General features: G+C 44.6%; 1 protein-coding gene across 1 annotated transcript in view; it reads left to right on the top strand.

Moving 5' to 3' along the window:
• The window catches only part of LOC143973858 (glycine N-methyltransferase-like), a 128,002-nt gene that overhangs the window by 79,466 nt on the left and 22,465 nt on the right, over window positions 1-26,071 (top strand). The window contains 2 exon segments of the mRNA XM_077474729.1: window positions 13,248-13,375; window positions 13,701-13,814. Of these exon segments, the coding sequence (XP_077330855.1) occupies window positions 13,248-13,375; window positions 13,701-13,814 (242 nt within the window).

The raw sequence follows: 26,071 nt of genomic DNA, 5'->3' as shown, positions 1-26,071 counted from the left end.
GTATCTGCCGAGGTAAAACGTATGCTTGCTCTGGGGGTAATTGAGGTGTCACAGAGTGAATGGTCCAGCCCAATTGTGCTAATCCCAAAGCCCAATGGAACTTGGAGGTTCTGTAACGATTTCAGAAAGTTGAATGAGATCTCCAAGTTCGATGCGTATCCTATGCCCAGGGTAGATGAGTTGATTGAGAAGTTGGGTAACGCCAGGTACATAACCACCCTCGATCTCACAAAGGGCTACTGGCAGATTCCACTTTCTGGTGAGGCTAAAGAGAAAACTGCTTTCTCCACCCCTGATGGGCTATTCCAGTATGTAGTGATGCCGTTCGGGTTACATGGAGCGCCTGCAACTTTCCAGAGGTTGATGGACTTGATTCTGCGACCACATCGTGATTACTCAGCCGCCTACCTCGATGATGTGGTCATTTTTAGCCCTGATTGGGAAAGTCACCTCTGTAAGGTACAGGCCGTGTTGGATGCCATAAGTGATGCAGGGTTGACCATAAATGCCGAGAAGTGTGCTCTAGCCCTAGAAGAGGCCAAATATCTGGGCTACATTGTTGGAAGAGGATTGGTTAGGCCACAGCTAAATAAAATTGAGGCAATACAGAATTGGCCTAGACCCCTGACAAGGAAACAGGTTAGAGCTTTCCTGGGTATTACGGGGTATTACCGTAGATTTGTGCCGAACTTTGCCTCAGTTGCTGCTCCACTAACTGACTTGACAAAGGGCGGAAAGACAGCAATGGTCACGTGGACCCCAGAGGCCGAGAAGGCTTTCCAAAGCCTTAAGTCTGCCTTGTGCCAACCACCTGTCTTAGTTACCCCCGATTTCAAATGAGAATTTCTGGTCCAGACAGATGCCTCTAACACAGGCTTAGGTGCAGTACTCTCACAAGTAGTGAATGGTGAGGAGCATCCGGTGACGTACTTGAGTAGAAAACTAACCCCGGCCGAGAAAATTATGCCATTGTGGAGCGAGAATGTTTGGCAGTAAAGTGGGCCCTAGAATCTTTAAAGTATTACTTGCTAGGCAGGAAATTCAAGTTGGTGACAGACCATGCCCCCCTAACATGGATGAAGTTAAACAAGGAGAGAAATGCAAGAGTGACTAGATGGTTTCTGTCCTTACAAAACTTTAATTTCACTGTGGAACACAGGCCAGGGAAATTACAGGCAAATGCTGACGCATTGTCAAGGGTAAGTTGTCTGTGGGGACAAAAGGCTCAGCCCTCCGGTCTGAAAAAGAGGGGGGGGATATGTAGACATGTCACTGGAGAAGTGATCGAGGGGGTGTACATCTCACCTAGGTTGCTACACAGTGTGAGATGGTAAATCCAGGATGGATCAGTTTCTCAGCAGCGATATGCTGCTGAGTTGTTATTTAATTTTGCCGGGCCTGGGTTTATATGGAATGGCAGGTAGGTTTGGTAGAGGGACCTGTCATTCCACATCCCCCGATCCAGTTCTGGGTTTGGGATCAGGTGAGCTTTAAACCTAATTAGCCTGGGAAGCTAAAGGCACTGCAGGGTCTGCAGGTGATTGCTCTCAGCCAGGGAACGAACAATCTGTGTGTTGAAGGAAGCTGCAAGCACAGCCACTGCTGGAGCTAAAACTCACCCTGCGATATCCAGGTGAAAGACGCTGTGTTTGTAAGTGTCAGATAGGTGAGCAGAACCTGTTAGTAAGCGCCCAGCCGGGCTAGGACTTTTATTTTTGTTGTACTTAGAAAGCACGGTGTTGCTGTATATTTTGTTTGCTGGACTGTTTGTACCACGAATAAACGCCAAGATCTGCTTTATAAATTCCAAGTCTGCTGTGAACTGTGTCCAAACACACCCTACCCCGGGAAGATCCCTTACAGTCACTAAAGACAACATGATCCGCAGCTACCTCCTCCCAGCCACGTACAAGTCCACGGGTTTCTTGGGACTGTAAATCATCCCTACAAGACTGCTGCTGATGCTAAGTGCCAGGCTCCACCTCCATGCTGGCACAATCATCCTCCTCCTCCTGTGTGATGGGTGGGACAGCAGGAACACTGTCTGGAGGGGCTACAGGTGTATACTGTGCTGGAAGCACACAACACCCACTAACTCCTGCAGATGGCTCAATTAGAGAACAGCAATATAGGTAGATACAGGTGTATACTGCGCTGAAGGCACACAACACCCATTAACTCCTGCAGGCGCCGGAACACTACACAAGGCCGCCGCGCTGGCGGCCTTATATGGTATGGGGCATGTACTAAACAGCCTGAGCTATAATTGGCCAATCATGGCTCTCCTCGCTGCCGGCGCTGTGATTGGCCAAGCATGCGAGGTCACAGTGCATGCTTGGCCAATCATGAGCCAGCAATGCACTGCGATGGCGCCGAACAGCCGGTGTTCAAGTCGAACATGCATTCGACTCGAACACCAAGCTCATCCCTAATACTTACAAGTCAAAATAGAGAGGTGATATGCTCCAAAAACATGGCAACTGTGGAATGTATTCAGATACTCGAAAGAGGGTCAAGCACTTAGAGAAGCCCACCAGACCATGACTACATAGCTCCCTCTCCATTGAACCAATGTTGATATATTATAGATATATAATAGATTGTATCGATTACGCATCCTGGAAAGACCTGTAGACTCAGACCTGAGTCGTCAACCTTGCTTCCCACGCTTTCCTACTACCTCTGCTCTCCTGCTCCCAGTGCTCTGGAGCAATATCTATACCTCTTTTCTCTTTTCCCCACCTCATTTCTTACAACCTAGAAAAAGGAAGGGGATGGAGCCCACCAGGCCATTGCAGCTTACCTAACCACAGTTAGATATCGGTGACCACATTTTGGATGGTAGACCCACATTAGAAAACATACAGGCAATGTCGCAATGTCCGCCGGCCACACGTGAGCGCGGGAATGAGAGCCAGAACGGTGCAGATTCCCATTCTGGAATAAAAGAGAGAGATCTGCTGTTCCTAGTGATTAGTGATCTTTCTCCTCCTCCAGTCAGCCTAGCCACATACAGTTAGAAACACCTCCCAGGGAACACACTTAATCCCTTGATCACCCCCTAGTGTTAACCTCTTCCCTGCCAGTGACATTTTTTACAGTAATCAGTGGCTATTTTTAGCTCTGATTACTAATCCCTTATAAGGTAGACAACCATATTGGTTGTAGCTCAGATTAAAGCCATACAGACCACTACCTTATATATAGTCTGATGTTAGGACTCAAATTATTTTCGCGCACAGTTTGATCCCATTAGGGGTGCGTGAGATAATATGGAATTCACAGATTCATTGTTACTCTAGTTTGTTACACTTTTTTTTGATTTCTTATGAGATGTAGGTATGCGACTAATATGACTCCATATAAACGCATGTGTTGTTTAAATCAATTTTATCCAGCTTGGAGTAATTTCATCTATATGATAGATATTTACAAGTGTGTTTTTTTTTTTTTTTTTATTGATCTATGCATTTCTATCTTATGCCAAATATCAATTCATATTGTTGCTTTATTTTCGAATTCTGTATTTCATAATTACAATGATATTCAGATTTATGTTTTACTATGTGTATGTAACATGCAATATTTGTTTTATCAATAATAATCAATAAAAACATTGAAACACATTTTTAGCTCTGATCACTGTATAAATGTCAATGGTCCCAAAAAAGTGTCAAAGGTGTCTGATCTGTTCGTCGCAATGTTGCAGTCCCGCTAAAAATTGCAAATCACCGTCATTACTAATGAAACAAAAAAAAAATAATAAAAATTCCATAAATATATCCCCTATTTTGTAGACATTATAACTTTTGCGTAAGCCAATCAATATTGTGATTTTTGTTTTTTGTGGAAGAATACATATTGGCCTAAACTGATTAAAGCGGGAGTTCGGCCGTTTTTTTTTTTTTTTTTTTAAAGTCAGTGGCTACAAATACTGCAGCTGCTGACTTTTAAAATAAGGACACTTACCCGCCCAGCGTGCCCGCGATGTCGGCACCCGAAGCCGATCTCTCGATCGTCTCTCGGGTGCTGCCGCCGCCATCTTGGGTATGGGAATCAGGAAGTGGAGCCTTGCGGCTTCACTTCCCGGTTCCCTACTACGAATCGCGCTGCGCAATAAGGATGGTCCCCGCTGTCCCTGGGATCCGTGTGTTTCCCAGTGGACAGCGGGGGACCCGCAGGAAGTGGCGTAAATATCTGCAGATTCTGCGGATATTTATGCCGGAAGTGGGTGCAAATACCTGTACTGTACAGGTATCTGCACCCCCTCCCCCCTGAAAGGTGGCAATTGTGGCGCTGGGGGGGAGGGTTCCGATGAGTGGAAGTTCCACTTTAGGGTGGAGCCCCACTTTAAGAAATTTGTTTTATTTTTATTTTTTTGGGGATATTTATTATAGCAAAAAGTAAAAGATATTGTGTTGTTTTTTTACAATTGTCACTCTTTTTTTGTTTTTTTGTGTAAAAACTGCAGAGGTGATCACCAAAAGCAAGCTGTATTTGCGGGGAAAAAAGGTCGTCAATTTTGTTTGGGTACAATGTCTCATGGCCGTGCAAAATAGTTAGTTAACCACTTGCAGACCGGACCATTTTGCTGGTCAAAGACCAGACCACTTTTTGCGATTCGGCACTGCGTCGCTTTAACTGACAATTGCGCGGTCGTGCGACGTGGCTCACAAACAAAATTGACGTCCTTTTTTCCCCACAAATAGAGCTTTCTTTTGGTGGTATTTGATCACCCCTGCGGTTTTTATTTTTTGCCCTATAAACAAAAATAGAGCGAAAAAATGTTTTTTTATATATTTTTGGGGGATATTTATTATAACAAAAAGTAAAAAATAATGCGTTTTTTACTTTTTGTTATAATAAATATCCCCCCAAAAATATATAAAAAAACATTTTTTTCCCTCAGTTTAGGCCGATACGTATTCTTCTACATATTTTTGGTAAAAAAAAATCGCAATAAGCGATTATTGATTGGTTTGCGCAAAAGTTATAGCGTTTACAAAATAGGGATAGTTTTATAGCATTTTTATTAATATTTTTTATTATTTTTTTTTTTTACTAGTAATGGCGGCGATCAGCGATTTTTATTGTGACTGTGACATTGTGGGGGACCCATCGGACATTTTTGGGACCATTGTCATTTATACAGTAATCAGTGCTATATAAATGCAGTGATTCCTGTGTAAATGACACTGGCAGTGAAGGGGTTAACCAGTGGGTGGCAGTGTAGGGGTTAAGTGTTCCTAGGGGTGTGTTACTAACTGTGGGGGGGGTTGGGCTTTCATTTAGTGAACACTGATCTCTGCTCCAATCACATGGAGCAGAGATCAGCGTCACTAGTTGCTAGGCAGAATGGAGAAATGTTGTTTACACGGCATTTCCTCCATTCAGCCGTCCCGTGAGACGATCGCGGGGATGCCCGCGGCGATCGAGTCCGCGGGTCCCGCGACCGGACTCACGGGGGTCCTGACCAGCGTGGGAGCGCGCCGCCGGCAGCGCGCTCCCGATGGCAGGGCGGCATTGAATATTGGACGTACCTGTACGCCAATATGCCTGCCCGTGCCATGCTGTCGACGTACATCGTCGTGCGCTGGTCGGGAAGTGGTTAAAGCGACGTAGTGCCGAATCGCAAAAAATTACCTGGTCATTAAGGGGGAAAATCTTCCGGTCTGTAATTGGTTAAAGTCTACCATCCTGGAGGCAACTAGATTATATGTCAGGTAAGTTAGTATAAGTAAACAGAAGAAAAAACAATATGGTTCATTAGAGAGGTAAGTAGGATAGTAAAGTAAAAAACGCATATAGAAGATTCAAGGAAACAGGAGATGTAGCTGACAGAGAGGAGTATAAAAATAGACAAAAGGAGGCCAAACACATTATCAGTGCTGCCAAAGTACAGAAAGAGGAGGAAATTGCTGAATCTATTAAAGGAGATAAAGCCTTTTTTTGATACATTAGTGATAGAAGGAAAAAATACAATGGGATCACTAAAATGAAAACTTGGCACAACATATATGTTGAGGGATGTAGCAAACCATTTAAACACTTATTAGGCCGCGTACACACGCGCGGACTGTTGGCCCAACTTTGTCCGTCCAACAGTTTGAGCGAACAGTCCGCTCAAACTTAGCATGGACGGACATGGCCACACACGACGGACGAACAGTTTGCTGAAACCGTGCGCGATGACGTGAACGGCACGTACGACGGGACGAAAAATACGACGTCCTATACACTGCAATGCAACCTTCCGACGTGGAAATCCTTTCTGAGCATGCGCGAGACTTAGTTGGCCGAACAAGCCTACACACGAGCGAACAGTCCGCTGAAACCTTGTTTCAGCGGACAGTTTTTCGGAATTTCCGTAAGACCTTGTTCGGCCAACTGTCCGCTGAAACTGTCCGCTGAAGCCCCACACACGAGCGGACTGTCCGCCCAAACACTGTTCAGCGGACAAGGTTGGGAGAACAGTCCGTGCGTGTGTACGCGGCCTTAGACATGTGCACACTGAGATATTTTGTTTTGGGATTTTGTTTTCACCGAAAAATAAATTTATTTAAGCGGTTCTTCACCCTAAAGGGGAAGTTCCGCTATTCTGATCCCTCCCCCCCTCCGGTGCCACAATAATCCAGGTAACTGCACACACTTCCGGCCAGACCGCCGCAGACCCCCGCAGATGCCCCCCGCCCCCCCCCCCCCCCCCGTTGTGTTCTGGGAAACACACAGTTCCCAGAGACACAGCGGGGGACCATAAGAGACGCGCAGCGCGACTCGCGCATGCGCAGTAGGGAACCGGGCAGTGAAGCCGTCATGCTTCACTTCCCGATTCCCTGACAGAGGATGGCGGCGGGGGCGGCAGCGAGACGAGCGATCGCTCGTCATCTGCCGCCGACATCGCCGGACCCCGGGACAGGTAAGTGTGATTTTATTAAAAGTCAGCAGCTGCAATATTAGTAGCTGCTGGCTTTTAATATTTTTTTTTTAGGTGCAGAACCACTTTAGTTACTCCCAAAATTTGTTTATATTTATTTTGTTTAGTTAAAAAATGCATTTTTCTGAAAATCGGAAATAATGAAGGTGGAATCTGTCATGGAAGGCTGATGGTGTCTGTCGAATGTTCTAAGAAGATCCGACGGAGCAGCTGAACTGTACGACGCAATCCTAGATTTCTGGTGGAATGTTCCGCCTACAAGCTATGGTAGAATTCTAATGTTGTATGACACCAGTAATAATTGTATTTATTCATTATTATTACTAGTCAACCAACATTAGAATTCTTCTATAGCCTATGGGCGGAGCATTTCACCATAACTATCCACTCACGGCGACTGCTTCATGTCGAATCTTTGCTCTCTAAGTCGACTAATAGAGCTAAGGTTAGGCACATTCGACCACAGGTTTGATGGACGCAGATCGCTATTGTCAGCGTCATGTCAAATCTCCTATCTATATCAAACTGTTGTTGCAACGAAAATAAAGTGTTCGTTTATGTCGGATCTTTCGGTTTTCGGATTATGCACATTCGTTATCGATAACGAAAATACCCGAAATTCAGACGGAAACAAATGCACATGTCTATTACAGTAGGTGCCGCCGATATATCTCGCCGCTTCTACGGCTCAGGAGAGGGGGGGCCCTCGCTCGTCCCCACCACCTTTCCTGGCCGGCTGGGCTGCGTGCTCGGATAGGGGTCTGGTATGGATTTTGGGGGGGGGGGGGGGGCACGCAGTTTTTCCGGCGAAGGGGATTCCCCTTAAAATCCCTACCGGACCTAAGGACCTGGTATGCCCCCGAGAAGGCATGCAGGCTTCATGAGTGAGGCGGCATTATCGCCTCGCTCTGGCTGCTATAGGAAAATGACATTTTCCTATTGCAGCCAGCGCAACGGTATCGCGCTGATTAGAGGAGCCTGTCGCCGGGAAACACAATATCAGCGGCACCTACTGTACTCATGTTCAGCCTTCTCAGACACTAACAATAACAAGTTGGGGGATCATGTTGGTTTTAGTAATGAAGGATAAGTTGGGGGATCATGTTGGTTTTAGTAATGAAGGATAAGTTGGGGGATCATGTTGGTTCTAGTAATGAAGGATAAGTTGGGGGATCATGTTGGTTTTAGTAATGAAGGATAAGTTGGGGGATCATGTTGGTTTTAGTAATGAAGGATAAGTTGGGGGATCATGTTGGTTTTAGTAATGAAGGATAAGTTGGGGATCATGTTGGTTTTAGTAATGAAGGACAAGTTGGGGGATCATGTTGGTTTTAGTAATGAAGGACAAGTTGGGGGATCATGTTGGTTTTAGTAATGAAGGACAAGTTGGGGGATCATGTTGGTTCTAGTAATGAAGGACAAGTTGGGGGATCATGTTGGTTTCAGTAATGAAGGATAAGTTGGGGGATCATGTTGGTATCAGTAATGAAGGATAAGTTGGGGGATCATGTTGGTTCTAGTAATGAAGGATAAGTTGGGGGATCATGTTGGTTTTAGTAATGAAGGACAAGTTGGGGGATCATGTTGGTTCTAGTAATGAAGGACAAGTTGGGGGATCATGTTGGTTTTAGTAATGAAGGACAAGTTGGGGGATCATGTTGGTTCTAGTAATGAAGGACAAGTTGGGGGATCATGTTGGTTCTAGTAATGAAGGATAAGTTGGGGGATCATGTTGGTTTTAGTAATGAAGGATAAGTTGGGGATCATGTTGGTTTTAGTAATGAAGGATAAGTTGGGGGATCATGTTGGTTTTAGTAATGAAGGATAAGTTGGGGATCATGTTGGTTTTAGTAATGAAGGACAAGTTGGGGGATCATGTTGGTTTTAGTAATGAAGGACAAGTTGGGGGATCATGTTGGTTTTAGTAATGAAGGACAAGTTGGGGGATCATGTTGGTTCTAGTAATGAAGGACAAGTTGGGGGATCATGTTGGTTTCAGTAATGAAGGATAAGTTGGGGGATCATGTTGGTATCAGTAATGAAGGACAAGTTGGGGGATCATGTTGGTTTTAGTAATGAAGGACAAGTTGGGGGATCATGTTGGTTCTAGTAATGAAGGACAAGTTGGGGGATCATGTTGGTTTCAGTAATGAAGGATAAGTTGGGGGATCATGTTGGTTCTAGTAATGAAGGATAAGTTGGGGGATCATGTTGGTTTTAGTAATGAAGGACAAGTTGGGGGATCATGTTGGTTTTAGTAATGAAGGACAAGTTGGGGGATCATGTTGGTTCTAGTAATGAAGGACAAGTTGGGGGATCATGTTGGTTTCAGTAATGAAGGATAAGTTGGGGGATCATGTTGGTTCTAGTAATGAAGGATAAGTTGGGGGATCATGTTGGTTTTAGTAATGAAGGACAAGTTGGGGGATCATGTTGGTTCTAGTAATGAAGGACAAGTTGGGGGATCATGTTGGTTTTAGTAATGAAGGACAAGTTGGGGGATCATGTTGGTTCTAGTAATGAAGGACAAGTTGGGGGATCATGTTGGTTCTAGTAATGAAGGATAAGTTGGGGGATCATGTTGGTTTTAGTAATGAAGGATAAGTTGGGGATCATGTTGGTTTTAGTAATGAAGGATAAGTTGGGGGATCATGTTGGTTTTAGTAATGAAGGATAAGTTGGGGATCATGTTGGTTTTAGTAATGAAGGACAAGTTGGGGGATCATGTTGGTTTTAGTAATGAAGGACAAGTTGGGGGATCATGTTGGTTTTAGTAATGAAGGACAAGTTGGGGGATCATGTTGGTTCTAGTAATGAAGGACAAGTTGGGGGATCATGTTGGTTTCAGTAATGAAGGATAAGTTGGGGGATCATGTTGGTATCAGTAATGAAGGACAAGTTGGGGATCATGTTGGTTTCAGTAATGAAGGATAAGTTGGGGGATCATGTTGGTTCTAGTAATGAAGGATAAGTTGGGGGATCATGTTGGTTTTAGTAATGAAGGACAAGTTGGGGGATCATGTTGGTTCTAGTAATGAAGGACAAGTTGGGGGATCATGTTGGTTTTAGTAATGAAGGACAAGTTGGGGGATCATGTTGGTTCTAGTAATGAAGGACAAGTTGGGGGATCATGTTGGTTCTAGTAATGAAGGACAAGTTGGGGGATCATGTTGGTTCTAGTAATGAAGGACAAGTTGGGGGATCATGTTGGTTTTAGTAATGAAGGACAAGTTGGGGGATCATGTTGGTTCTAGTAATGAAGGATAAGTTGGGGGATCATGTTGGTTCTAGTAATGAAGGATAAGTTGGGGGATCATGTTGGTTTTAGTAATGAAGGACAAGTTGGGGGATCATGTTGGTTTTAGTAATGAAGGATAAGTTGGGGGATCATGTTGGTTTTAGTAATGAAGGATAAGTTGGGGGATCATGTTGGTTCTAGTAATGAAGGATAAGTTGGGGGATCATGTTGGTTTTAGTAATGAAGGACAAGTTGGGGGATCATGTTGGTTTTAGTAATGAAGGATAAGTTGGCGGATCATGTTGGTTTTAGTAATGAAGGATAAGTTGGGGGATCATGTTGGTTTCAGTAATGAAGGATAAGTTGGGGGATCATGTTGGTTTTAGTAATGAAGGATAAGTTGGGGGATCATGTTGGTTTCAGTAATGAAGGATAAGTTGGGGGATCATGTTGGTTTTAGTAATGAAGGATAAGTTGGGGGATCATGTTGGTTTCAGTAATGAAGGACAAGTTGGGGGATCATGTTGGTTCTAGTAATGAAGGATAAGTTGGGGGATCATGTTGGTTTTAGTAATGAAGGACAAGTTGGGGGATCATGTTGGTTTTAGTAATGAAGGACAAGTTGGGGGATCATGTTGGTTTTAGTAATGAAGGATAAGTTGGGGGATCATGTTGGTTTTAGTAATGAAGGACAAGTTGGGGGATCATGTTGGTTCTAGTAATGAAGGATAAGTTGGGGGATCATGTTGGTTTTAGTAATGAAGGACAAGTTGGGGGATCATGTTGGTTTTAGTAATGAAGGACAAGTTGGGGGATCATGTTGGTTTCAGTAATGAAGGATAAGTTGGGGGATCATGTTGGTTTTAGTAATGAAGGACAAGTTGGGGGATCATGTTGGTTCTAGTAATGAAGGACAAGTTGGGGGATCATGTTGGTTTTAGTAATGAAGGACAAGTTGGAGGATCATGTTGGTTTTAGTAATGAAGGACAAGTTGGGGGATCATGTTGGTTTTAGTAATGAAGGACAAGTTGGGGGATCATGTTGGTTTCAGTAATGAAGGATAAGTTGGGGGATCATGTTGGTTTTAGTAATGAAGGACAAGTTGGGGGATCATGTTGGTTTTAGTAATGAAGGACAAGTTGGGGGATCATGTTGGTTTTAGTAATGAAGGACAAGTTGGGGGATCATGTTGGTTTCAGTAATGAAGGACAAGTTGGGGGATCATGTTGGTTTTAGTAATGAAGGATAAGTTGGGGGATCATGTTGGTTTTAGTAATGAAGGACAAGTTGGGGATCATGTTGGTTTTAGTAATGAAGGACAAGTTGGGGGATCATGTTGGTTTCAGTAATGAAGGACAAGTTGGGGGATCATGTTGGTTTTAGTAATGAAGGATAAGTTGGGGGATCATGTTGGTTCTAGTAATGAAGGACAAGTTGGGGGATCATGTTGGTTTTAGTAATGAAGGATAAGTTGGGGGATCATGTTGGTTTTAGTAATGAAGGACAAGTTGGGGGATCATGTTGGTTCTAGTAATGAAGGATAAGTTGGGGGATCATGTTGGTTCTAGTAATGAAGGACAAGTTGGGGGATCATGTTGGTTCTAGTAATGAAGGACAAGTTGGGGGATCATGTTGGTTTTAGTAATGAAGGACAAGTTGGGGGATCATGTTGGTTTTAGTAATGAAGGATAAGTTGGGGGATCATGTTGGTTTTAGTAATGAAGGATAAGTTGGGGGATCATGTTGGTTTTAGTAATGAAGGAAAAGTTGGGGGATCATGTTGGTTCTACTAATGAAGGATAAGTTGGGGGATCATGTTGGTTTCAGTAATGAAGGATAAGTTGGGGGATCATGTTGGTTTTAGTAATGAAGGACAAGTTGGGGGATCATGTTGGTTTCAGTAATGAAGGATAAGTTGGGGGATCGTGTTGGTTCTAGTAATAAAGGACAAGTTAGGGGATCATGTTAGTTCTAGTAATAAAGGACAAGTTAGGGGATCGTGTTGGTTCTAGTAATGAAGGACAAGTTGGGGGATCGTGTTGGTTCTAGTAATGAAGGACAAGTTGGGGGATCGTGTTAGTTCTAGTAATGAAGGACAAGTTGGGGGATCGTGTTAGTTCTAGTAATGAAGGACAAGTTGGGGGATCATGTTGGTTCTAGTAATGAAGGACAAGTTGGGGGATCGTGTTGGTTCTAGTAATGAAGGACAAGTTGGGGGATCGTGTTAGTTCTAGTAATGAAGGACAAGTTGGGGGATCGTGTTAGTTCTAGTAATGAAGGACAAGTTGGAGGATAATGTTGGTTCTAGTAATAAAGAATAAGTTGAGGGATCATGTTGTTTCTAGCCAAGGGAGGGAATCAGAGGAACGGATCCGCCTGAGCCAAGGGAGGGAAGCAGAGGAACGGATCTGCCTGAGCCAATGGGGGAAGCAGAGGAACGGATCTGCCTGAGCCAATGGGGGAAGCAGAGGAACGGATCTGCCTGAGCCAATGGGGGAAGCAGAGGAACGGATCTGCCTGAGCCAATGGGGGAAGCAGAGGAACGGATCTGCCTGAGCCAAGGGAGGGAAGCAGAGGAACACATCTGCCTGAGTGTGTCCAGGAAATGTGGGAAAAGCTGATCTAGAGGCATCTGAGATGTTATTAAAGGGGAACTCCACTGAATCTCATTATTTCTGGCTGACGAAGGTGTGAGAGAAACAGAAGATGGGAGTTCAAATCTATTATCAGCTCTGGAGGAAGGAAAAGCCTCAGTCTCCACATCACAAGATACAGAATTCTGCACTCACCTACTTAGCAGCAATCACTGTGGAGAAAATCATCCTCAAACCTCATAGCACTTTATCTCAGTCTGGGGGGCATTTATCAATTTCTGTGAAAACAAAGGAAATGCAAATCCGGGGCAATGACAGATAATTTTAATGAGACAGATAATGAGACAGATCATAAGACACATCATGAGACAGATTTTGATAACATTGTATCTTTCTTCATACATTGTTTGGGGGGCTCTTTTCTGGTCAGATTAGATCATCCATGGAAGTTCTGACTAATGGTCTTTTCCCGCTCCTCAGTGTGGATTCGGAGATGTTGGTGGAGGAAGGCTTCTCAGTGGTCAGTGTTGACGCCAGCGATAAGATGCTGAAATACGCCCTAAAGACACGCTGGAACCGGAGGAAAGAGCCGGCATTCGATCGATGGGGTATGGCTTGTCCTGTGTCCATGTCCTCTGTCCGCACCCTGTGTCCTCTGTCCACATCCTGTGTCCTTTGTCTGTGTCCGTGTCCTGTGTCCATGTCCTCTGTCCGTGTCCTGTGTCCATGTCCTCTGTCCGCATCCTGTGTCCTCTGTCCACGTCCTGTGTCCTTTGTCTGTGTCCGTGTCCTGTGTCCATGTCCTCTGTCCGTGTCCCAGTGTCCTCTGTCCGTGTCCCAGTGTCCTCTGTCTGTGTCCATGTCTTTGTTCTCTGTCTGTGTCCTATGTCCATGTCCTGTGTCCTCTGTCCTCATCATTTCTGTATGTTTCAGTGATTGAGGAGGGGAATTGGCTGACATTGGATCGGGATGTCACTCCTCCGGGAAGGGGATTCGATGCTGTTATTTGTCTGGGGAACTCATTCGCTCATCTTCCAGACTTTAAAGGTAATTGATTTCCTAACAATATACCAGCATCTAGCTTCTACCTGTATTGTGTGCAGGGCAGCCATCAGAAATTTTGGGGCCCCTTACACAGCTTTAGACTGGGGCACCCCGGACCTGACCACTAACATTCTCCAGGGCCTAGTAGCCATCTCACCAAGACCTTCAGTGCACCCACTTTTATTTTGCCACTCCTACAACTTGGTGTATGAAAATGAAGAGTGTATTCCAAGTCATCAGTGCTTTCAAGATTTAACAGTAAGCAATTATATTTTTGCCAAAAAAACCTGAATCCTGTCACCATTACATTTCACCTCTCCTTCCTTTACATGGCCATTTCATTCCACTACAGCAAAGAGACATCCCCATCCCGCAAAGAGACATCCCAATCCAGCAAAGAGACATCCCCTACAGTAAAAAGACAGCCCTGTCATGAAAGAGACATCCCCATCCCACAAAGAAACATCCAAATCAAAGCAAAGAAACATCCCTTACAGCAAAAAGACAGCCCTGCCATCAAGGAGACACGCTCGTCCCGCAAAGAGAAATCCCAATCCAGGAAAGAGGCATTCCCTTCAGCGGGAATGTCCTTCATTCCCTACATTTCCTACACGAGGATAGTGAGCAGCGACAATGCATACCTCAGTGATACTGTTCCTCTTGTCTTCCAGTTGTAGCACACGCTTCATGGAAAAATGGACAGGGCACTTGAGGCAGAACAGCGGTAGGAAGAGGAGGACTTCCTTGCCTCTCAAGGCCACCTTTTCCTGTGGGCCCACCAAACATAAAGGAAGAAGAGGAGGATTGTGTCAGCATGGACGTGGAGGATAACACTCAGCAGCAGTCTTCAAGGGATGGTTTTCAGTCCCCAAGAAACCCAAGGAGTATGTGGCTGGGAGGAAGTTGTTCCTGATCATGTGACCCTTAGTGACCCAGAGCACTCAGAATCAAATGCCTCTGCAAACTTACGCTGCATGGCATCCTGATTTTGCAAAGCCTGCGAAAGGAACCCAGGATTCGTGGTATCAAGGAGAGGGATCATTACTGGCTGACAACCCTTCTTGTTCCACGTTACAAGGGTAAGGTTGCAGAACTCATCCTGCCCTTGATGAGGGAGCAGAGGATGAAACAACATCTTCAGGATGCCTTGAAGAAAGGTTTGTGCAATGAGGCTTCGTTCAGTCAGAGGAAGAGTGGTGGAGAAGGTGGATGGCTGACCGATGCCTTTAGAACATTTTTCAGTCCTCGGCGCCAAGGTCTGATCGGTTCAAGCAACCATCACCAGTGTCTGCATTACATGGTGCAGGAATATCTAGGGGCAAGAGCAGACTTGGAGAGCTTTCCAACAGACCATCCACTGGGTTACTGGGTCTTGAGGATGGACCACTGGCCAGAACTTACTCAAAATGCAATTGAGCTACTGGCCTGCCCTGCATCCAGCGTTCTTTCTGAACGCACCTTCAGTGCTGCTGCAGGGTTTGTAACGGATCGTAGACCGCGCCTGTCCACCGACTCCGTTACAAATGAATCAGTCCTGGACCAGCAGCTACAGTATCAAGCACCGGATGCTGATGTAACTGATTCATTTTTCTATGGATGTGGGATCCCTTGTAGACTGCCTATGCTGAGTGACTATCCTATTCCTCCTCAATCTTGATGATGCTAACTGACCAACAATATTTTTGGTTTATAGTACCACCACCACTGCCTAAGGCCCCATTTTCTACTGTCCCTGTTTAACAGGGGCATGTAACTAAGATTTTTGATCTATTAGTTCACAGCAGGGCCCGTTCCAGCTGTTGTGCTTATTAAGGAAAGTTTTCCTGCACAGTATTTATAACTCAGTAATTTTTAACAATGATATTTTTAATATACAAATTCAATCTATTATCACCACAGTCTAAAAATATGACATTTATTCACCAGACATGTAATCATACAAAAATAGTTATATATATTGGTTGACATAAACAAACGTTACATAAAATATTAAATACCGATTGTGTTACATAAAATCTTGAATATCAATTTGAAACATCCTTTAAATTGGAGTGTAGTACCTTTGATGTGATTCAACAGTGATAAACTTCTCTGTAGAATCCATAACCTTGTAAAATGATAATTAGACAGAACGTCTGTATTTCACAAATTCAACCGTTACTATGCTGCAGGTAAGTAAGTGGTTAACAGCGTGAAATAAAATTGGACGTTTGTTATGTCATAAAATGGAAACTATTCAAAATAAAAAATATATATTGAAAATTGAATCTTTATAGAAAAATCTACAAGGCGGTTATTGATTTGGGAGAAAAATTATCAATTGTAAAATACTCAATACATCAATATTTAAGAGAACACAAATGAATATGAGATAAAATCAACACGACATAATTACCCATTCCAAAATGGCTACTGGTCTGAATTGCTGGTTACCAGAGTTTTTAGAATGGCTGCCGTGGCTTTCAAGATGGATACTCTTAAAGAGGAATTACTTCTTCTGACCTCCGAGTTCCAAAGCAATGTTCAGGAATCTTCATGAATGTAAGCCCTTGTACACACGGTCGGATATTCCAACGGAAAATGTCCGATCGGACCATGTTTGTCGGATAATCCGACCGTGTGTGGGCTCCATCAGACTGTTTCCGTCGGAATATCTGACCGACAAAGTTTGAGATGTGTAGAAGAATCCATAAAAACGACAATAAAAAAGAAAAATCCACCGCTCCAGGCTGATCCACCAAGAAACTGGCCACTCCAAACAGATAGGGGTCCCAGGTGCAGGCTGATTGCACTAGCCAAATGAAGGAACCGAAAAAACTCCGGATAGCCGCACTCCGGATCAGGTAAAATAAGTTGTGCCTTTATTATTTCCACCAAAAAACCTTCACATCATATGAGTTACAGCAGCAAAGGGATTTCACGCTAGCGCTAATTTTAGCGTGAAACGCGTCAGCATTCCCTGTTCTACATTCCCTTTGCTGCTGTAACTCGTATGATGTGAAGGTTTTTTGGTGGAAATAATAAAGGCACAACTTATTTTACCTGATCCGGAGTGCAGCTATCCAGAGTTTTTTCGGTTCCTTCATTCGACAAAGTTTGAGAGCTGGCTAAAAAAGTTCGGACAACATGATCCGATGTGCATCAGTTCCGATCATGTGTAGCCTAGTCCGACGGACAAAGTGCCACGCATGCTCATAAAATCTGAGACAGAAGCGCTCGGTCAGGTAAAACTACCGTTCGTAATCGATATAGCACATTTGTCACACTGCAATGTTAAAAATTCTTTAATGCAGCGCATTCTCTTTTTATTTATGATACTACAAGAATTAAGTTGTTTTGGTGCTCATATTCACTCTCATTTCTCCAAAACTTATTTCTTTATTCTTTTTCCTCATTTCATGAATATAATATTTTAATTCGTCACATCTCCCCAATCTTTTTTTTTTGTTTTTTTTTGTTTTAAATTTTTTGGTTAGTTTTTTTAATCAAGGACAGAGCACTGGAAGAGGCCATGGAGGAAGAAGAAGAGGAGGGGGTGGAGGAGAGAGGTGTGTCACAACCAATAGTAGCATTTTGGAGGCGTGGTGGCGGAACAACCTCCAACACTACTGCACCTTGTCCTGCATCCTTCCCAGCTGCCAGAAGAGTGACCCAATGGGCCGTGAAAGACGGGTAACGTCCCTGTCCATGCCTGCTGGACCATGAGTCAGCGGTAATATGCACCTTACCGCTGACCGCCCTGTCCAGCGAGGCAAGGACATTGCCTTCCACATGCCGGTAGAGAGCCGGAATCGCCTTCCGTGAGAAAAAATGGCATTTGGGAACCTCCCACCGAGGAACCGCACATTGTACAAACTAATGGAAGGGGGCCGAGTCTACCAACTGAAAAGGCAGCAGTTGAAGTGCTAGCAATTTAGCCAAGCTAGCATTCAACCGCTGGGCATGTGGATGGCTGGGAATGAACTTCTTTCGACGGTGCAGCAGCTGGGGCAGGGAAATTTGCCCTGTACAATCTGACCTCGGTGTACCGATAGCAGATTGCTCGCAAGTACTTGGCTGTTAAACACCTAATTCTACACCTTCATTCATCTCAGTGCAGGTTTCAGAGAGGACTGAAGGTGTAGTGGGATTGGAGATCCCAGCTGATGAGGAGCAAAGAGAAGTCCACTTTGTTCTTTGGTGCTGCTTTGCCAAATGACCCTAAGCCTGAGTGAGAGAGGATGAGGATGATGAGGACGGCTTGGTCATCCACTCTACCAAGTCTTCGGCATGTTGTGGCTCAACACGGCCAACTGCCAAGAAAAGGATGAGCGTGTCCCACAGCCACGTGCTGATGAGGATGCACCGTGTCCACGACCAGTACTGTTGCCTCTAGACACAAAGCCTGCTTGCCTTCTTTTTTATTGGCTTGTGACTGTCTGCCTCTCCTTGTTGGCCTTCCAGACATACTAATGGCCTGCAAGGAGATGTAGCTGTACAAAGCTGGGACATATATATATATATATATATAAAAATATATATATATATATAATTATACTGCAGCTAGCAGAATCAACTGCCTGCTTGTAGTATTATTAGTATGAGAACACCAGCAATTGTCTTCAGGTAAAGCTTTAGGTGCACACTGTGCAAAGGACACTAAAACAAAATAGTGCAACTCCCTGCCTGTATTTGTATGAGAACGCCGGCAATTGTATTCAGGTAAAGCTTTAGGTGCACACTGTGCAAAGGACACAGTACAGTAAGTGAAAACAGTGCAGCTCCCTGCCTGTTAGTATATTAGGAAGAGAATAACAGGAACGGATCTAGCTAAACTGAATACAGTGTATAAATATATATATACAAAACACCTGGGATGCATATATATCCTCTACACACTGTAACTGAAGCTAACTGACTCGCCTGCCTATTCTACCTAACTTAAATCAAATGACACAGTCTCTCTGTCTATCTCTCTCCACCACCACAACACACTACACAAGGCCGCCATGGCTGGCGGCCTTATATAGTGTGGAGAGCGTACTAAACCCCCTGAGACAGGGTGGCTTTGGCCAATCATGGCTCTCTGTTTTTTCTGCTCTGTAATTGGCCAAAGCATGCAGGTCATAGTGCATGCTTGGCCAATCAAGAGCCAGCAATGCACTGTGATACCCCAGTGAATTATTTGCTGTGACGTGCCAATCAAACTCGGCTCGAACGCCCATAACGTTCGGAATTCACCGAACGGGCAAACAGATGATGTTCGAGTCTAACACGAAGCTCATCCCTGGAAGTATGACATGTTTTATTAAAACAAACAAAATGATCCTTTACAATCACTTTAAGCAGCCAGGTGAGAGTGGCTGGCCTCTTAAACAGAATACATGGAGAGGTAAAATGACAGACAAACATTACTGCATATACTTGACACTGTATAATCTGTAATCACAGTGGGAGTGATCTGTATAATCTGTAATCACAGTGGGAGTGATCTGTATAATCTGTAATCACAGTGGGAGTGATCTGTATAATCTGTAATCACAGTGGGAGTGATCTGTATAATCTATAATCACAGTGGGAGTGATCTGTATAATCTGTAATCACAGTGGGAGTGATCTGTATAATCTGTAATCACAGCGGGAGTGATCTGTATAATCTATAATCACAGCGGGAGTGAGATGTATAATCTGTAATCACAGCGGGAGTGATCTGTATAAAATGTAATCACAGCGGGAGTGATCTGTATAATCTATAATCACAGCGGGAGTGATCTGTATAATCTGTAATCACAGCGGGAGTGATCTGTATAATATGTAATCACAGTGGGAGTGATCTGTATAATCTGTAATCACAGCGGGAGTGATCTGTATAATCTGTAATCACAGCGGGAGTGATCTGTATAATCTGTAATCACAGCGGCAGTGAGCTGTATAATCTGTAATCACAGCGGGAGTGATCTGTATAATCTGTAATCACAGCGGCAGTGATCTGTATAATCTGTAATCACAGCGGCAGTGAGCTGTATAATCTGTAATCACAGCGGCAGTGATCTGTATAATCTGTAATCACAGCGGCAGTGAGCTGTATAATCTATAATCACAGCGGCAGTGAGCTGTATAATCTGTAATCACAGCGGCAGTGAGCTGTATAATCTGTAATCACAGCGGCAGTGATCTGTATAATCTATAATCACAGCGGCAGTGATCTGTATAATCTATAATCACAGCGGGAGTGATCTGTATAATCTATAATCACAGCGGGAGTGATCTGTATAATCTGTAATCACAGCGGGAGGGATCTGTATAATCTATAATCACAGCGGGAGTGAGCTGTATAATCTGTAATCACAGCGGGAGTGATCTGTATAATCTATAATCACAGCGGGAGTGATCTGTATAATCTATAATCACAGCGGGAGTGAGCTGTATAATCTGTAATCACAGCGGGAGTGATCTGTATAATCTGTAATCACAGCGGGAGTGATCTGTATAATCTATAATCACAGCGGCAGTGAGCTGTATAATCTGTAATCACAGCGGCAGTGATCTGTATAATCTATAATCACAGTGGGAGTGATCTGTATAATATGTAATCACAGTGGGAGTGATCTGTATAATATGTAATCACAGTGGGAGTGATCTGTATAATCTGTAATCACAGCGGGAGTGATCTGTATAATCTGTAATCACAGCGGCAGTGATCTGTATAATCTGTAATCACAGCGGGAGTGATCTGTATAATCTATAATCACAGCGGGAGTGATCTGTATAATCTGTAATCACAGCGGCAGTGATCTGTATAATCTGTAATCACAGCGGGAGTGATCTGTATAATCTATAATCACAGCGGGAGTGATCTGTATAATCTATAATCACAGCGGGAGTGATCTGTATAATCTGTAATCACAGCGGGAGGGATCTGTATAATCTATAATCACAGCGGCAGTGAGCTGTATAATCTATAATCACAGTGGGAGTGATCTGTATAATCTATAATCACAGCGGGAGTGATCTGTATAATCTGTAATCACAGCGGCAGTGATCTGTATAATCTGTAATCACAGCGGGAGTGATCTGTATAATCTATAATCACAGCGGCAGTGATCTGTATAATCTATAATCACAGCGGGAGTGATCTGTATAATCTATAATCACAGCGGGAGTGATCTGTATAATCTGTAATCACAGCGGCAGTGATCTGTATAATCTGTAATCACAGCGGGAGTGATCTGTATAATCTGTAATCACAGCGGCAGTGATCTGTATAATCTGTAATCACAGCGGGAGTGATCTGTATAATCTATAATCACAGCGGGAGTGATCTGTATAATCTGTAATCACAGCGGCAGTGATCTGTATAATCTGTAATCACAGCGGGAGTGATCTGTATAATCTATAATCACAGCGGGAGTGATCTGTATAATCTATAATCACAGCGGGAGTGATCTGTATAATCTGTAATCACAGCGGCAGTGATCTGTATAATCTGTAATCACAGCGGGAGGGATCTGTATAATCTATAATCACAGCGGCAGTGAGCTGTATAATCTATAATCACAGTGGGAGTGATCTGTATAATCTATAATCACAGCGGGAGTGATCTGTATAATCTATAATCACAGCGGGAGTGATCTGTATAATCTATAATCACAGCGGCAGTGAGCTGTATAATCTATAATCACAGTGGGAGTGATCTGTATAATCTATAATCACAGCGGGAGTGATCTGTATAATCTATAATCACAGCGGGAGTGATCTGTATAATCTGTAATCACAGCGGGAGTGATCTGTATAATCTATAATCACAGCGGGAGTGATCTGTATAATCTATAATCACAGCGGGAGTGATCTGTATAATCTGTAATCACAGCGGCAGTGATCTGTATAATCTGTAATCACAGCGGGAGTGATCTGTATAATCTGTAATCACAGCGGGAGTGATCTGTATAATCTATAATCACAGCGGGAGTGATCTGTATAATCTGTAATCACAGCGGCAGTGATCTGTATAATCTGTAATCACAGCGGGAGTGATCTGTATAATCTATAATCACAGCGGGAGTGATCTGTATAATCTATAATCACAGCGGGAGTGATCTGTATAATCTGTAATCACAGCGGCAGTGATCTGTATAATCTGTAATCACAGCGGGAGTGATCTGTATAATCTGTAATCACAGCGGCAGTGATCTGTATAATCTGTAATCACAGCGGGAGTGATCTGTATAATCTATAATCACAGCGGGAGTGATCTGTATAATCTGTAATCACAGCGGGAGTGATCTGTATAATCTGTAATCACTGTATGAAAGCCACTGTTACGTTGTCATGGGACCAACCGGGCCCTTATGTGGTGGTAGAAGCTGACCCACTGGAGGAACATAACAGGATTAAACTGGTTCCGGAAGATCGCACCCACTAGGGCTTTACTGAGAAGCGGGGGCCAAATTCCGGAACGTTACCAGCCATCCAATCAGCCCGAGGCCTCAAATGGTGATTGGGAAAGTAAATACTGCCACCTCAGTGACAGGGGAAGACTTAATGCGGAAGGAAAATGGAAGAGAGACTCCTGTCCAGTGCCCAAATCTGTCCCCCCCAGATGGGAAGAGAGGATTAAAGCTCAACTAGCAGAAAATGTTCTCCAAGAATTACTTGAATGTGGGTTGTGCCCGGAGTGCTCAATACTGAACTTCCCAAGAAAGAGCTAGAAGAATCCCTCCGTGTGACCTGGAGGACCTTGGAGAACAGTTGGCTGAGCTGAAAAAGTCGGGGGTCATTAGGGAATCCAAGAGCCCTTATACCTCTCCTATTGTGGTGGTGAGAAAGAAAAATGTGTCCCTCCAGATGTGTATTGACTACCTAACTTTGAATCTGAGGACTATTCCAGATCAGTACACAACCCCTTGCATAGAAGAGGCCCTGCAATGCTTATCAGGGGCTAGATGGTTCAGTGTTCTGGATCTGAAGAGTGGATATTATCAGATAACCATGCATCAGGGGGACCGAGAGAAGACGGCCTTCATCACTCCTCTAGGATTATTGTAATTTGACCGAATGCCACGGTGGTTAACAGGGGCCCCTGCCACCTTTCCGAGACTGATGGAGAAAACAGCGGGAGACATGAATTGGATAGTGTCAGTGTAGATATCATCGTTTTTGGCGAAACGTTGGAGGAGCATGAAGCTCAATTTGGAGAAAGTTTTCCAATGATTACACACTAAGCCCTTGTACACACGGTCGGAGAATCCGTCGGAATGTGTCCTATCGGACCGTGTTGTCGGATAATCCGACTGTGTGGTATGCATTGGACTGTTTCCGTCGGAATATCTGTCGGACCAAATTTTCCAACATGTTGGAAATATTTTCCGACCAACTGGTCCGATAGGATATACTCCGATCATGTGTAGAGAATTTCGATTGGACAAAGTGCCACGCATGCTCAGATCAAATTCCTACATCAAAGCTATTGGCTACTAGCCTGAACGTAGTCCCATCGTAACGAAATTACGTCATCACGTTCTGAAAGATCGGATTTTTCGACAACTTTGTCCGACCGTGTGTATGCAACTGTTTCGGACAAAATCCGACGGATTTGGTTGTCGAAGTGTTCGACCGTGTGTACGGGGGCTAAGGGTTAGAAGTTGTTATTAGAGAAGTGTCAATTCTATCAGACTTCAGACATCTTGGACATGTAGTCTCAGCCAAGGGAGTAGCTACTGATCCTCAGAAGTTGGAGGCTGTTACTTCCTGGCCTCGCCCAAGCATTGTCACTGAATTGAGGTCATTTTTGGGTTTCTGCTCATACTATAGAAAATTTGTGAAGAATTTTTCACAGACTGCCAAATCTCCGAATTACTTATAACAGAAGCAAACGGGTGATGACCTGCAGAAGGCCCACACTGGAGGCCCATGGAAGCAACAAGAGTCAATTCAAGAGCAATGGACAGTGAAATGCAAAAGAGCCTTTGAACGCTTGAAAAGGAGCCTTATTGAAGCACCTGTCTTGGCCTATGCTGATCCCTCTAAACCTTACGAATTGCATGTGCATGCTAGCAGAGATGGCCTAGGGGGAGTGTTGTATCAAGAGTCGGAGGGAAAACTCCACCCTGTGGCCTATGGGAGTCGCAGTCTCACTCCCCCTGAGAAGAATTATCTGGTACACAAATTGGAGTTCCTGGCCCTCAAGTGGGCTTTAGTGGACAAGCTAAGAGATTTTCCATATGGGGCCATGTTTGTGGTGACAATGCATAATAACCCGTTGACTTACTTGCTGTATTCCTGTATTCCTCCGGACATCAGTGGTTGGCTGCTCTGTCTGTCATGGTTATGCAGTAATCTTTCTCTGTCAGCTTACCTTTCCTCATGTGTTCAGACTAAGAGGCCAGCCACTCTCACTTGGCTGTTTTTATAACCTCTCCTCTAAGTGTGGCTCCACCCCAGGCCTTATCAGGGAACCCTATATTAACCTGTGCACTGCAAGCCAGCGGTGCTGATCAACCATTGTGTATTCATTGTGTGTTTGGCTTCCTGTTTCCTGCTTGCCGTGTGCTCTTCATTTGTCTCTGTTACCGACCTTGATGTGTTCTCAACTATTCCTGTCTGCTTGTGACCCTGACCTTTTTAGCGTGTCCTCGGCTATTCCTGATTGCCTGTGACCCTGAATCTTTGGCGTGTACTCTGTTGTCCTTGTCTGCTTGTGGTCCAGACTTTGGCTTATTCCCTTACTATCCCTATCCTCCTGTTGCCTACAGTGGGCGTGAGATAGGGGACCCTGGGGGTCTCGACCTGGAGCCAGTTGCAGCCCAGTCCATCCTCACCACTAGAGGCTCTGGTGAACACCTGCTGGCTCTTAGACTCCGCACCCTAGGGAATCTTGCGATCTACCCCAGTGGGATTCGTGTTGGTGTTCCAGCGGCCCTGCCTTTCTTTACCACCCAGACCTCCATCCACAGCAGTCAGCTGTAGGGTTCACTACCTTGCAGTGCATACCTGATCCCAACGGTGTGTATCTGTCACCTCGCCTCAGGTGGCCTGACAGTTTGATCAGCCATGGACCCAGCTGACGTGCCGCTTCCTGCAGATGATCCATTACAGGGCTTAGTCCGTAGACTTGAGACCCAGGAATCGCATCAGACCCAAGTGATGCGATTCCTTTGGGATTTGGTCTCCTATTTTGCACAGGTTCAGACCTCATTAGGATCCCCGGTTCAACAACCTCAACCAGTCACAGCCACACATTCATTACAACTGCCAGCTCCGGGCCGCTTCTCTGCGGACTCCAAGGCCTGCAGGGGATTCCTTAGCCAGTACACAATTAATTTTGAACTCCAGCCCCAAAATTTTCTGTCCAATCGGGTGAAGGTAGCATATATTATATCCCTCCTGCCCTGTGAGGCGTTGGCCTGGGCTGCTCCTCTGTCGGAACTGAATGATCCAGTGTTTTCTAGCCTACCTGATTTCTTGAAACTTTTTCGGAATATCTTCGAGGAACCGGGTCGTGTCTCCTCAATGGCTAGAGCTCTTTTATGTCTCCGTCAAGAGTCCACTTCTGTGGGACAGTATGCTCTTCAGTTCTGTATCCTCACAGCGGAATTGAGCTGGAATAATGAGGCCCTAGTTGCAACCTTTTTACATGGCCTCTCTGATAGAGTGAAGGATGAATTAGCAGGAAGATCCCTTCCTGCTGATCTGGACAGTGTCATCACCTTGTGTAACCAGATCGATATTTCAGGAGAGGGCCCTGGAAAAAAGACGCCAGCACTCCCCGTTCTTTAGGCAGCCTGAGCCCCCAGTCCCTTCTCTTCGATCCGAGGAGCACCCCCTGCCTACCGAGGAACCTATGCAGTTGGGCCGGACAAAGTTATCTCCCGAAGAACACGCTGGGCGCAGAACTCTGGGCCTATGTCTCTATTGTGGGGCCAAAGGTCATTTCCGTGACACTTGTTTCCTTTCTACGGAAAAAGCTCAGGGCTAATACATCTGGAAGGTGGAGTATTAGATCCTGAGATATCACCTTCACCTTCTCGACTTCTCCTTTCTGTATTCCTTCATGACGGAGCTTCCTCTCGTTTGGTCTCGGCAGAACTGGATTCCAGAGGCACTGCCAATTTCATGGATTGGGAAACTGCATCTTCCATGAGACTTACCCTTTTGCCCCTTACAACACCATTGGTGGTCTTGGCGATTGATGGCACTGTTGTCCCAGGGGGCCCTATCCGCTTCCAGACCCTCCCTGTTATGATGTCGGTAGGGACACTCCACCGGGAGTGGATATCCTTCCTT

The sequence above is a fragment of the Lithobates pipiens genome, unplaced genomic scaffold (assembly GCF_037356315.1).
Source record: "Lithobates pipiens isolate NorthernLeopardFrog02 unplaced genomic scaffold, aLitPip1_a1.2 Scaffold_124, whole genome shotgun sequence".
NCBI classification, from domain to species: domain Eukaryota; kingdom Metazoa; phylum Chordata; class Amphibia; order Anura; family Ranidae; genus Lithobates; species Lithobates pipiens.
This window is presented reverse-complemented; position numbering and strand designations above follow the sequence as displayed.